The following is a 13,516-nucleotide window of genomic DNA, read 5'->3' as shown; positions in this document are numbered from 1 at the left end:
CAGAAAACATCAAGTAAACGGCAGTTTTGCTGCTGGAACAGTCGTTCCCTGTCCAGTCCTGCAGTGAGAAGAAACCGAGGCTTGCTCTGATGAATCTCAGACTTCTCTCTTGTTGGGTGCACCTCACAGCAAGAAGGTCCTGGGTTCGATCCCCAGGCGGGGCGCTCCGGGTCCTTTGTGTACGGAGTTTGCATGTTCTCCCCGTGTCTGCGTGGGTTTCCTCCCACAGTCCAAAAACATGCAGTCAGGTTCATTGGAGACTGAATGACCCTATAGGTGAATGTGTGTGTGTGTGTGTGTGTGTGTGTGTGTGTGTGTGTGTCTGCCCTGCGATGGACCGGCGCCCTGTCCAGGGTGTTACTGTGTGCCTTGCGCCCATTGAAAAAGCTGGGATAGGCTCCACCAACCACCCCCCTCTCCCCAACCCTAATTGTATAAGCAGGTTAAGAAAGTGAGTGAGTGAAAGTTAATTGGCATTCGGGTTGTTGCATTTATTCCCTAATAAGTGGCACCACAGCGCCCCTAGTGGGCAACACGCCCCCGCCGCGCTCTCTCACTGTGCTGCTGTCAGGTTTCCGTCGTTCTGATCTGTAACGGCAGAGTGAAGTGAAAAATGTCATTTTGGTCAATTACTCAAGATGGCACCTGTTCAATAACCCACTTTCCTCTGCGTGTGTGTGTGTGTGTGTGTGTGTGTGTGTGTGTGATGCAGGAGCGTGATGAGGAGAGGCGCAGGCAGCTGAGGGAGCGGGCGAGGCAGCTGATAGCCGAGGCTCGATCGGGAGTGAAGATGGCAGAGTTCCCTCTGCACTCAGATGCCGCCGCCGCTCCTGCAGGAGAGTTCAAAGGAAGGTCAAAGGCAGCTGGAGGTGGGTGCACGGGGCTTTTATGGTGCACACCCACACACACACACACACACACACACACACACACACTCGCAAAGAGCCACAGTCACAAGTGTTGGGCACCAAATGCCACTAAAACAGCTTCAGTGCACGTTGGCGTCTGCATGTTGCTGAAAACGATGATGATCTTTAACAAGTAGATCCAGAACTTGCCTGACCTAGGCAGCGCTGCTGTATTTTTCCTATTGTACATTTTCTATACGTCTTAAAAATAGTCTGAACTGAGCTTAGATGTAGGTTCAAAGCCTGAGAGAAGGTCTTCTATCAAATAGCATCTGTCTATATAGTATCAGGTCAGTCATGTGGACAGTGCTGGCTGTACTGATAGACCTCACAAAGGAACGAGCTTTTTAATCCTGTATTGTACCAGAAAACTAATAACAAACAAATCAACAGATTTCCTACCTGGGCAAGGTGAAGTAATACCTGAGGTCTTTCTTGTTTTGACCAGGTGTCCTCTGACCTCTAAAACGACATGCCGGTAGGTGGATTGGCTGATCTAAATTGCCAAAAAGACGTGTTTCAAATCCTGACCAGGACGAAGCGCTTACTGGATCACTTGCTAACCAGTAGATCCAGAACTGGACTGACCTAGGCGGCGTTGTTGTATTTTTATAGACTGAACTGAGCTTAGATGTAGGTTTAAATCCTGTGAGAAGGTCTCCTATCAAACAGCTTTTGTCTATTGAGTATCAGGTCAGTCATGTGGACAGTGCTGGCTGTACTGATAGACCTCACAAAGGAACGAGCTTTTAATCCTTGTATTGTACCAGAAAACACCAAATCAACACACTTATATGACTTTACCTAGACCAGGTGTCCTCTGACCTCCAAAACGACATGCCGGTAGGTGGATTGGCTGCTCTAAATTGCCAAAAGCGACGTTTCCAGGTGGTTCCAGTCCCACCTGGATCTGCGCTTACTTAGTAAAAATGAATGCATGATTGAATTGCGTTCATTGAAAGGATTGACATTAACGCCCGCACACACACACACACACACACACACACACACACACACACACGGAGCGAGTGTGTGAAGTCTAATTTGAGAGCGTTCACACAGGGCTACACATCCATTTGTTCAGGTAGAAGGTTGACGCTTAATCCTCCCGAAATGCGCCAGAAACACTAAAAGCATCAAACACACGCACACACACACACACACACACGCACACACGCACACACACACACACACGGCTCAGACTAAAATACTAAATTCATCACACCGAATTACAGATCATTAAATAAAACACAAATTCCACAAAGCAGCCATGAAACATTAACATTTTTAAAGGAGCAAAGTAATGCAACACCTATACCACCCCCAACCCCAGGGGTCACTTTTATCCAAAGTGACTTACAGTGCTGTGACAGTACGCTGCCTAAGCAATTGAGGGTTAAGGGCCTTGCTCAAGGGCCCAACAGCGGCAACCTGGCAGTGGTGGGGCTTAAACCAGCCACCTTCTGATTGCTAGTCCAGTTCCTTCACCACTAGGTTAAGTTCGGTAAATGCAGCATCATCGCTTCTTTCCTGATTGGTCGAGCTGCTCTCTTAAAGGTTCTACAGAAACACTGTGCCAAGTTCAGTGGAAATTCTAGAGCTTGATTGTAAAGTGACTTACAGTGCTGTGACAGTACACCGCCTAAGCAATTGAAGGTTAAGGGCCTTGCTCAAGGGCCCAACAGTGGCAACCTGGCAGTGGAGGGGTTTGAACCAGCGACCTTTTGATTAACTAGTCCAGTACCTTAACCGCTAGGCTTCGGCTCAATGTTTAGCTAGGTAAATGCAGCCTTATCGCTTCTTTCCTGATTGGTCGAGCTGCTCTCTTAAAGATTCTACAGGAACACTGTGCCACGTTCTATAGAAACTCTAGAGCTTGACTTATCCAAAGCGACTTACAGTACTGTAACAGTATACTGTCTATGCAATTGAAGATTAAGGGCCTTGCTCAGGGGCCCAACAGTGGCAACCTGGCAGTGGTGGGGCTTGAACCAGCATCTTAACCACTAGGCTACAACTGACCTGATGAGCTAAGGGCAGTGGTAGCTCAGCATGCGGGGTTAAGGTAACTAGTAACCGGAAGGTCGCCGGTTTAAGACCCACATCTGCCAGGTTGCCACTGTCGGGCCCTTGAGCAAGGCCCTTAGCCCTCATCACTTGGATAAAGGCGTCTGCTGAATGCTGGAAGTGTAACTTCAAAGTTAAAAGTTGTTATTCAGTACGGAAAAGGTTAAAAGGCGATTTTCAGGACTCTAACGAACCACAGCGAGAGCTGGTTATAGCTCTGGACACTGCTCTTAACGCTGAAGCAGCGTTAGACTTAGCGTTAGCTACTTTCTAATTTCCAAACGATTTTCACCCTATAGGACGTGGAATCTGAGCACAGTGGCTGACCGTTGGGATTTTATATCGGCTCAGATCGGAGTGGGGTTAGCACAACGGCTAGCTCGCGCATCAGACTTAATACTGGGTCTGACGGGGGTATTAGCGCAGCCGCCGGTTTGTGTTGATTCGATGTGTGTAGAATTGGAGGGGATCTCGCTTCCCTTCCATCCGCCGTCCGGTTTCATATTGTGTCAGATTGGACGAGGGCGTGAACGCTCCGACTAGCCGAGTCTCCGCGCCGGCGACACTTTCATCTCCTCGACCCCGCGCGGTTAATGCTGCCCCCTCCCTCCTCCCATCTTCCCTCATTCTAGTCGGTTACTCGGGCCTGAAGCGCACGCCGTTTACGATGGGGTGGGGGGGGGGGGGGGTGCGAGAGTCACACTGGACGGACAGTAAGGGAGGACAGAGGCATGATGGGAAGAGGAAAACCACGCCGGCTGAATTCAGCTAATTGTGGAAGTCATTAAAAATCAGGTGGCAGGCAAATGCTGTCATACTGATGCACAAGACCTGCCGTGCAGAACTCATAATCCCCCCCGCGCGCGCACACACACACACGCACACACACACACACACACACACACACACGCAGCTGTAATTCTGTGAAGCTCCTACCCGCCAAACTTTAGCAACTCGAGCAGCGTGCAGCTTTTTTTAATTAGCTTCACCACTTCAGCTCCAGGACTTTGAAGTACGTCTGTGGGAATTTGTGCCCATTCAGTCCTGGTTTGTCCGGGCGCCGATGTCGGCCAGTGTTTGGGTTTCATACACTATATGGCCACCTGACCACTGGATCTCTTCAGCTATACCAACAGCCACTCTTCTGAAGTATACTCACAAGACTTTGTAGTATGTCTGTGGGAATTTGTGCCCGTTCAGTCCTGGTATGGCTAGGCACCGATGTCGGCTTTTATACACTATATAGTCAAAAGTATTTGGACACCTGAGCACGAGCTTTAAATTGTATTTAAACAGAGGGACCTCGATGTGATGTTTTTCTTCTGGGAATACTTTAGATTTTGAAGTACGTCTGTGGGAATTTGTGCCCACTCGGTCATGGGATGTCCGGGCACTGGTGTCGGCCAGTGTTTTGGTTTTATACGCTATGTGGCCGAAAGTATTTGGACACCTGAGCATAAGCTTTAAATTGTATTAAAACAGAGTGACCTCGATATGATCTTTTCAGCTATACCAACAGCCATTCTTCTGAGGCTTCTGAGGAGTGTGTCTGTGGGAATTTGTGCCCATTCAGTCATGGTTTGTCCTGACACTGATGTCGGCCAGTGTTTGGGTTTTATACGTTATGTGGCCGAAAGTATCTGGACACCTGACCACCTGATCTTTGCCACCTGATCACCTGATATATAGCCACTCTTCAGACGGCTTTTCAAAGGACTTTAAAGTACGTCTGTGGGAATTTGTGCCCATTCAGTCACAGCATGTTCGTGCAGTAATGTCGGCCAGTGTTTGGGTTTTATACCCTATATGGCCGAAAGTATTTAGACACCTGATTACTGGATCTTTTCAGCTATATCAACAGCCACTCTTTTGAGAAGTCTTCTCACGGGGCTTTGAAGTATGTCTGTGGGAATTTGTGCCCATTCGGTTATGGTATGTCCGGGCACTGATGTCAGCCAGTGTTTGGGCTTAATACACTGTATGACCGAAAGTATTTGGACACCTGAGCACGAGCTTTAAATTGTATTAAAATTGTGATCTCTTCTTCTGAGAATACTTTAGATTTTGAAGTACGTCTGTGGGAATTTGTGCCCATTCAGTCCTGGTATGTCCGGGCACCGATGTCGGCCAGTGTTTTGGTTTTATGCGCTATGTGGCCGAAAGTATTTGGACACCTGAGCACCTGGTCTTTTCAGCTATACAGCCACTTTTCTGAGAAGGCTCCTGAGTAGTATGTCTGTGGGAATTTGTTCCCCACAGATGTCAGCAAGGGTTTTATACACTGTATGGCTAAAAGTATTTGGACACCTGAGCACGAGCTTTAAATAACTTAGTGTTAATAACTTAGGAGTGACCTTGATGTGATCTTTTCTTTTGGGAATACTTTAGATTTTGAAGTACGTCTGTGGGAATTCGTGCCCACTCAGTCTGGGTATGTCCGGGCACGTCTAACATTTGCTCTGTTGTGCGTCCTTCATCTTTTTCCACCTGTGAAACCCTCTCACTTTCATCATCTACTAACCCTCCTCCACTAACCCTCTCTTTCCTCTCCTGTGCGACTGGGCGTCTCTGTCTCCACAGCCGGGGAGGATCGGGTGTGTGTGGACGGTGAGGACGAGTGGCCCGGAGAAGTGAAGGTGGAACTTTCTCACCACGATGATGATGATGATGATGTGGAGGGTTGTGAGAATGACGAGGAGCCCGTGGCCTCCTGTCTGATGGAGGAGGATTTTACTAACTCTGCTACTGACCTGGCGTCTCTGGGTAACCGAACCCTGCATGCTGTGTTCTGGGGTTTCTGTCTAACCACTAACGGAACTCTCTCTCCTCTCTCTACGTCTACCTCTCTCGCCCTCTCTCTGTGTAATCACAACTGTTCAGTCTAAATTATCCTCAGACTGGCCAGCTCAGCGCTGATACCCACTTGGTTCTAAGCCGGCTGCCACTCCACTAAGATATGCAATGTCTGAGACTGGTCAGGGCGCCTGTATGAGACTGGGGAAGGTGGGAGGCACATGGAGCAATACGCAATACAGCTCTGTGTGGGAACCCAACACTGGCAGGTGAAAAGAAGTGGCCTCATAAAGGGGGCGGCGGATTCATGCATTCATTAATTTTCTTACCCGCTTATCCAATTAGGGGGGGGGGCGCACAGCTTTTCAATGGGCGCAAGGCACACAGTAACACCCTGGACGGGGCGCCAGTCCATCACAGGGCAGACACACACACACACACCCATTCACTTATAGGGTAATTCAGTGTCTCCAATTAACCTGACTGCATGTTTTTGGACTGTGGGAGGAAACCGGAGCTCCCGGAGGAAACCCACGGAGACACGGGGAGAACATGCAAACTCCACACAGAAAGTGCTACCCACCGAGCCACCGTGCCGCTCGGCAGCGGATTCACAATCAGGAATTCAGATTTGGGCCAATGCACTGGTTAGGGATCAAAGAATGGTTGCCTTGTGCAGCATTAATCACCACAGCAATTCTAGTCACTTTTATATACAGTTTATAACAAATAAAGACATTTTGATAGAAACGGTTTATAAAAACACATGATTACAGCATCTTACATTTTTAACTTATTATTTACGTTTATTCCCTCTAACTTCTGTACCTCGGTCTCTGTACAGGAGTGATGAACAGCAGACACGTTGACCTGAAGCTGAAGAAGCTGACAGAGGTTCCACATTACGGCGGCAGCTCACCTTCGTCCTCCTCATCGTCCTCGTCCTTCACGGCCTCCACCACCTCGCCCGTCAGCCCGGGAGTCGAGATCCACCTGGGAGTGCAGGTGAGCGTCTTCTCCTCGCTCTAACAGGCCCCGCCCCGACCGAGCAGAGTCTGGGGTTCTCTCTCTTGTCTCTCTCTCTCTCTCTCTCTGTGCTGATGGATGGGATTTCCTGCATGAGATGCTGGCGGCTTCTTTGATGTACGAGCACAATGCCAGCAGTACCGGTGCTCGTTCTGATTTAAATACCCTGGTGTTGAAAATCGAGTGCAGACATTCCGGGCTCGAGCACAGACGCTCTCCGGCTTCACGCTGTACAGTAGAACGGGGCGTTACTTTCCTGCACTTTACTACGGTACTGCGGCACAGCAGTGTAATCCGGAGCTCTTCACAAATATACTTTATGCTTTATAATGTTTTTATTCTATTTATTTCTGCATTTTCTCCCTTTTTCTCTAGATTTAGCGTAGCCAATTAGTGTAGAGGAGGGTATATTCACCTGCTCCGTGCCCCTTCCGACACGTGCGCAGTCCTCGCGCCGTTCTTTTTCCGCCCGTGCACATGAGGCTGATCCACTTCTGCACAGGCGGCTCGGTTTGCTGACCAGCGTCCTTACACAGCCTGCTTTATTAGTCTGGCCTTTTTTCACCCAGCAGACTCAACAGGCACTGCCAACTGTGCCCGCTAGATGGTGCCCAGCAGACCGGTGTGATTAGAATTTTATTCATATTATATAAAAGTATAATTAATAATAATAATAAGGGCAGATTTAAACATTTATATGTCATATATACGTATACACGTGGTCAGAGCGCAGGGGCAGCCGTTTCAGTGCTCAAGGGTCCAACACCGGCTGGAATTTAAACCCACAACCCTCTAGTTGATAACTAGGCTACCACTGTCTCTTGCAATATCACAGCAAATGCATTTTGAAGACGCTCTTATCCAACATTTTCAGTCCAAGGATACAAAATCTGCTGAAAACACCTCATAGAGAACTACGTTAAACATTTAGCCTATTTCTAAACTGTTTATATCAAAGCTTTAGGTCGTTACTGAATTTGGTGACGACGTCATTTTACTTGTATTGGTTTTAGGCCAGGTTTTGTCAAGACTTTCCCCAGACGGGACCCTCATTAGAGATCAGGACCTCTCCGTATATGAACCTGTTCACACCCCTTCAGGCTCATCAGTATTACAAAGCCTTTAATTATTCAAAGTTTCGAGTTACTTCGGCCTCAAGTCGGCTTTTCTTTCTCCCCGGCTTTTGTTTGTTTGTTTCCTTCTTTTGTTTTCCTCCCTTCTGAGATTCTGCGTCTTTAAATAAGAGAATAATGCGAACGATATCGAACGACGATGCGTCTCCTTCGGCGCGAATCAGCTCTCATGCATTTCCTCTTTTTCTGTGCAAACAAAAGAGGGATAAACTGCTCCCGTCCCAGGAGGAATCTCCCCCCTCGCTACCCCGGCAGGACCGGAGCTGCTGGGACGACCGCTTTAAGACCGCGCGCCCGGCGCGGGCTCGTCCCGGTCGCCTCTCATTAGCGATTGTGCGTATGCGCGGGCCTCGGTGCCGCCTGATAACCGCTCGCGCGGTGCAGCCGAGCGCGACGTTAGTCACGCGTTCCCGGCACAATGTAGCAGCCAGCGCGGGATCGATCACGCAGATAACGGATAAACCGGGCCGAGATCTCGACCGGGGGATACCCGTCGTATCTAGCCCAGCCAGGGGTGCCAAGGGGGGCACGGGGGCAGGTGTTCAGACGAGGGGGTAGCCGAGGGGCCTTTCATCACGGGAGCCCGTTTGTTTTCCTAAGACATTAACATGAGGAGAATTAGGGGAGGTTAGAGGGCTCAGTGGCGACCGCTCTCTGGAGAGTCCAGCTTTGGGGATGTGAGGAGGCTAACACGCTCACATACGCCGAGCAGTTAAGGTGTACTGGAATAGTAACCAAAAGGTTGCCGGTTCAAGCCCCACTACTGCCAAGTTTCCACTGTTGGGCCCCTGAACAAGGCCCTTACTTGCTTGAATTGTATTCAGTTATTATTGTACTGATGTCATTTTCCCACAAATTTGAATGCCTAGCAGTTAAGGTACTGGGCTAGTAATCGAAAGGTCGCTGGTTCAAACCCCATCGCTGCCAGGTTGCCACTGTTGGGCCCCTGAGCAAGGCCCTTAACCCTCAATTGCTCAGACAATATGCTGTCACAGTACTGTAGGTCACGAATACCCCCTTGTGGAGGCTTTGAGTTACATTTTGTAAACCACAGTGGGACCAGATTGTACAGAGCAAAGCAGAGAGAGTAAGATGGATCGTTTGTGTTGCCTGGGTCGTGGCCCAGCACACAGCTGGTCGTGTCTGAGGGAGAGGGGGTCGGATAGGGGTTCTCATTGTTTCTCACTGCAGTCTGCTTGATGCACTAGTACGGGTAGTGGAGGATACACATCGTGGGGCTTGAACCGGCAACCTTTTGGTTACTAGTCCAGCACCTTATCCGCTGAGCCACCGCTGCCCTGTTCAAACTTTTGTCTTCAGCTGGAAGTTTAAGATCTGAAGTTTAGGAGTCGCGAACTCGCTCCCGTCAGCGGAACCGTGCCGGCGGGATGCGTATCGCGGGATTATCACCTTAATTAGCGGCCTTAATTAGCGACTCTGTTCTGAAGAGTCATTATTTAGAAATAAACAGACGAGTGTGTACACGCGCTTCTCGCACGCGGCCCGGTAAGCTAGCGTCGCGCGCTAGCGAAATTCCTCTCCTCTCGCCGCCATGCAGTGGAACGTGTTCGCTAATTGCCAACTTTAATAGACGTTTCCTCGTTCTAATTGACGTCAGCAGGCGTCGTACCCGAGGCGGAGGGGAGGGAAAAAAACTACGAGGTGCCGCTGTGTTGCTTTCCAGTCCGCTTGGCATGTTGGGCCCGAGTTGTAATAATAACGCGCTTGATAGGGACGTTGCTCCAAAACAAAAGCGCCCTCCATTTGCATAATCTGAATATATTTTCTGGCTGCGGGTTCAGCCGAAAGTCGACTTAATTGCCTCCTTTTCTCTCTGCCGCTCCGAGTTAACGCAGGCTGGTTAAGAAACACGGTTCGAGTTGTAAAAACAAGAGGAAATAAGAAGCGTTTCATAATTAAACGTTTTTTTTTTTTAACTGTGTGTGTTTAATTTCTGCTTTGATTTGACGTTAACCCACGCTCCCTTTCTTCTCCGGCGCTTTGCTTTGTGCTTTCATGCTATTTAAATGAGTTTGGCCTCTGTTTTTAAAGTGAAGTGATGCGTCTCTCTCTCTCTCTCCCCGTGTGCAGAATAACAGCGAGGAGCTGAAGGCCGAGCGTCTGCGCCGAGCGTCCGAGCGGCTGCGCAGTCCCGTCTTCAGGAAGGAGTCGGCCGTGCGCAAGACGCAGCTCCAGTCCTTCAGCCAGTACGTAGAGAGCAGACCAGGTACGACTCGACGTCCTCGTGCGTTAACCTTCTCACGATGTTGTGGATTGTATTTATAGCTACGCCGATCAGCCATAACATTAAAACCACCTCCTTGTTTCTACACTCGCTGTCCATTTTATCAGCTCCACTTACCATATAGAAGCACTTTGTAGTTCTACAATTACTGACTGTAGTCCATCTGTTTCTCTGCATGCTTTGTTAGCCCCCTTTCATGCTGTTCTTCAATGGTCAGGACCCCCACAGGACCACCACAGAGCAGGTATTATTTAGGTGGTGGATCATTCTCAGCACTGCAGTGACACTGACATGGTGGTGGTGTGTTAGTGTGTGTTGTGCTGGTATGAGTGGATCAGACACAGCAGCGCTGCTGGAGTTTTTAAATACCGTGTCCACTCTATTAGACACTCCTACCTAGTTGGTCCACCTTGTAGATGTAAGGTCAGAAACGATCGCTCATCTATATTTAAAATTGCCCCTATTGTATACACTTATGCCTATAACTGATATATAGTATATTTATACCTATAAAGATATCTTTGCTTCTATAGTTATACACATATATCTGTATACATCAATGAGGCATAACATTAAGACCACCTTCCGAATATTAGCAACAACCTGTGACACCTTTCTATCAGAACCAGCATGAACTTCTTCAGCAGTTTGAGCTACAGCAGCTCGTCTGTTGTATCGGACCACACGTGCATCAATGAGCCTTGGTCGCCCATGACACTGGTCCTTCCTTGGAACACTTTTGATAGATACTGACCACTGCGGACCGGGACACACCCCACAAGAGCTGCAGTTTGATGCCCTGACCCGGTCGTCTACCCGTCACAGTCTGGCCCTCGTCACACTCGCTCAGATCCTCACGCTCGCCCATTTTTCCTGCTTCTAACATTACCTTGAGGATAAAATGTTCACCTGCTGCCTAATATATCCCCCCCACTAACAGGTGCCGTGATGAAGAGATCATCAGTGTTATTCACTTCACCTGTCAGTGCTCATAGTTGTTGTTTCTCTCCTCCAGAGGTGAAGCGGCAGAGGTCGGTGCCGGAGGACCTGAAGCGAGCGGCCGAGGACAGGAGTGGAGCGTCAGAGGTGGAGAACCGAAAGCCTGAAGACGAGGTCGGTTCCTCTTCTGTTCTGTCTCGCTGCCTGTACTGCCTACCTGATCAGCTGCCTCAGTAGAGAGGATTCTAATAAGGCATGGAGCTCATGCAGCAGATTATTTAGACGCTTACTAAGCTAACGCAGTTAGCCTCGGGCGGCACAACCCGCTAACCGGCTAACGTCTCCCTCAGTGTACCGTAAACGGTTAAACTGTCCCTGATGAGCCCGAATTCACAAATGAATTAATCTTGTATAGTTACGCCTTTATAGAAATTAAACATCAGTGAGAATTTATTTACATTTGAATAGAACTCTGTCGGTTGCTCCGCATTAAAAGAGAAAAGTCGTGCTGCACTGAATGCTGGGATTGTCTTCAGCGCCGAAGAAGCGTCGGACGCTCCCTCGTTACTCGTTACTTACCGACAGGGCAGGTGTAGCCTAGCAGTTAAGGTACTGGACTAGTAATCAGAAGGTCACTGGTTCAAGCCCCACCGCTGCCAGGTTGCTGCTGTTGGGCCCTTGAGCGAGGACTGTATGCTGTAACACTACTGCAAGTCGCTTTGAATAAAGGCGTCTGCTAAATGCTGAAAATTTAAATGTTACTGTAGTCAGATTATCACTCAGAATTAAGGCGCCTCACTAGTACCCCTTTTCCACCAAAAAAAACGTGGTTCTTGAACCGGTTCTGTTCAGCTTTCTCTGAACCCTGGTGTTCTGTAGAGAACCGACGCGCGTTTCCACCAGTTTTTGAGAACCAAGCAGCGTCATCATCGGTGGGCGTTACTTACTAAGAGTTAAGAGCAGTAATAACGTGGCGGAGTGTGTGGATTATGTGCGAGCATTTGTGCTGCTGTTACAGATGTTTGTTTTTATGTAAAAAGCATCGATCTAACTATCGGTGATAAGAAGACGTGACGTGTTTGTCTCAGTTGTTGTTTTCTTTAGTTTATTGACGTGAGAGGAGTTTTGCGCTTCGCTTTCACCGCGACTCTCGGCGCAAATAGCCGATTTGCTCAGCGCTCGACTCCATAGATAAAACATCATTAAAGTTCCACAACACGAACATTAATCTGTGTGAAATAACCATCAAATCCAGTCTAAAATACCACGTGTATCTGTGTGTAACTGGATTTACTTCTCGTGGGTTTATGCAGCTCGGGGAGTTGAAAAAGCTTCATGCTTGATTTTTCACGTTAAGCGAGTTTCGTTCTGTCCGGGTCACTTTTATCCCGTAATATCACACGGTTCATCTTTTTAAAGGCGCTTTGAAAATATCAGCGGCAAACTGACTTAAAATGTGATCAGGTGAAGTTTAAAAGATAAAAATGCAGCATTAAGCTCCATACGAGACTTTTGTTGCTAACGCGCTATGCTGTACAACATGACACGCCCACTGACGGACGTCACGGTTCGGGCTGGAAAACCCAGTATTCTGTGGTGCCAGATCGGCCCGCTGGTTCGCTGTCTGGAACCTCTTTTTTCCAATGGAAACACGCGGAACCGGTTCAAAATCAAGTTCGGGAACCGGAACGGGCTCCGTGCCGCGTCGGTGGAAAAGGGGTATGGGAGCATTTTAAGGTATCAGAATTTAGACACGCCCTCTTCTCACGAGCGTAGGATGATGTAACAATGTCACTTAAAATTGTGAGTGAATACAATGCAAGCAATTTCAAGTTGAGGGGCCCAACAGTGGCAGCATGGTGGCGGTAGGGCTGGAACCAGCAGTACCTTAACCGCTGAGCTGAGCTGCTCAAAGTTAAACAGGAATCGGATCTTTTTCCCCTCGGTCGTCCACTTTCCTCAGCTTGAAGATCTTAGACTCGGAGTTAAACGTAGGTGGTGTGTGAGGCTGAGATAGAGGGAAAAGAGAGAGCGTCGGAGTGAGAGAGTGTGTGAGAGAGCGGTCCCGCGCTGGACTCGTCCCTCCGTGCGAAGGTTAATCGCCGTTGAACCCACCATTACCGAGCTCAGCCAGAATTACCCTCCCAATGATGTTTGCATTAATATAATATATATGGTAATTTCCCGCCTTAATTACGCCGGCGAGGGCGCGCTGATCATGTGTAAAATTGATTCGTGGGAGAAACGCGGCGATAGAGCCGCAGCAGGAGAGGCGCTCGGTGATGGACGGCGGCGAGAAGTGGAGAAAATAGCCGCCCTTCCTCTCCCGCCCGTCCTCTTCCTCTTTATCTCGCGCTCTCTCGGCGCCTTCCTATTAAAAAGTACCTGGATCAGCACTAACCCTG

The 13,516-nt window shown here is 48.8% G+C and overlaps 1 protein-coding gene across 3 annotated transcripts in view; it reads left to right on the top strand.

Moving 5' to 3' along the window:
- The window catches only part of ehbp1 (EH domain binding protein 1), a 129,821-nt gene that overhangs the window by 75,333 nt on the left and 40,972 nt on the right, over positions 1 to 13,516 (top strand). For 2 of the 3 annotated variants that reach the window (XM_063006794.1, XM_063006796.1), the window contains exons 16-20: positions 713 to 869; positions 5,556 to 5,738; positions 6,613 to 6,773; positions 10,019 to 10,154; positions 11,188 to 11,285. In XM_063006794.1, the coding sequence (XP_062862864.1) occupies positions 713 to 869; positions 5,556 to 5,738; positions 6,613 to 6,773; positions 10,019 to 10,154; positions 11,188 to 11,285 (735 nt within the window). The remainder of the gene's footprint in view (positions 1 to 712; positions 870 to 5,555; positions 5,739 to 6,612; positions 6,774 to 10,018; positions 10,155 to 11,187; positions 11,286 to 13,516) is intronic. The other variant, XM_063006795.1, reaches the window with a different exon arrangement.

Source organism: Trichomycterus rosablanca, chromosome 13 (genome assembly GCF_030014385.1).
Source record: "Trichomycterus rosablanca isolate fTriRos1 chromosome 13, fTriRos1.hap1, whole genome shotgun sequence".
NCBI classification, from domain to species: domain Eukaryota; kingdom Metazoa; phylum Chordata; class Actinopteri; order Siluriformes; family Trichomycteridae; genus Trichomycterus; species Trichomycterus rosablanca.
This window is presented reverse-complemented; position numbering and strand designations above follow the sequence as displayed.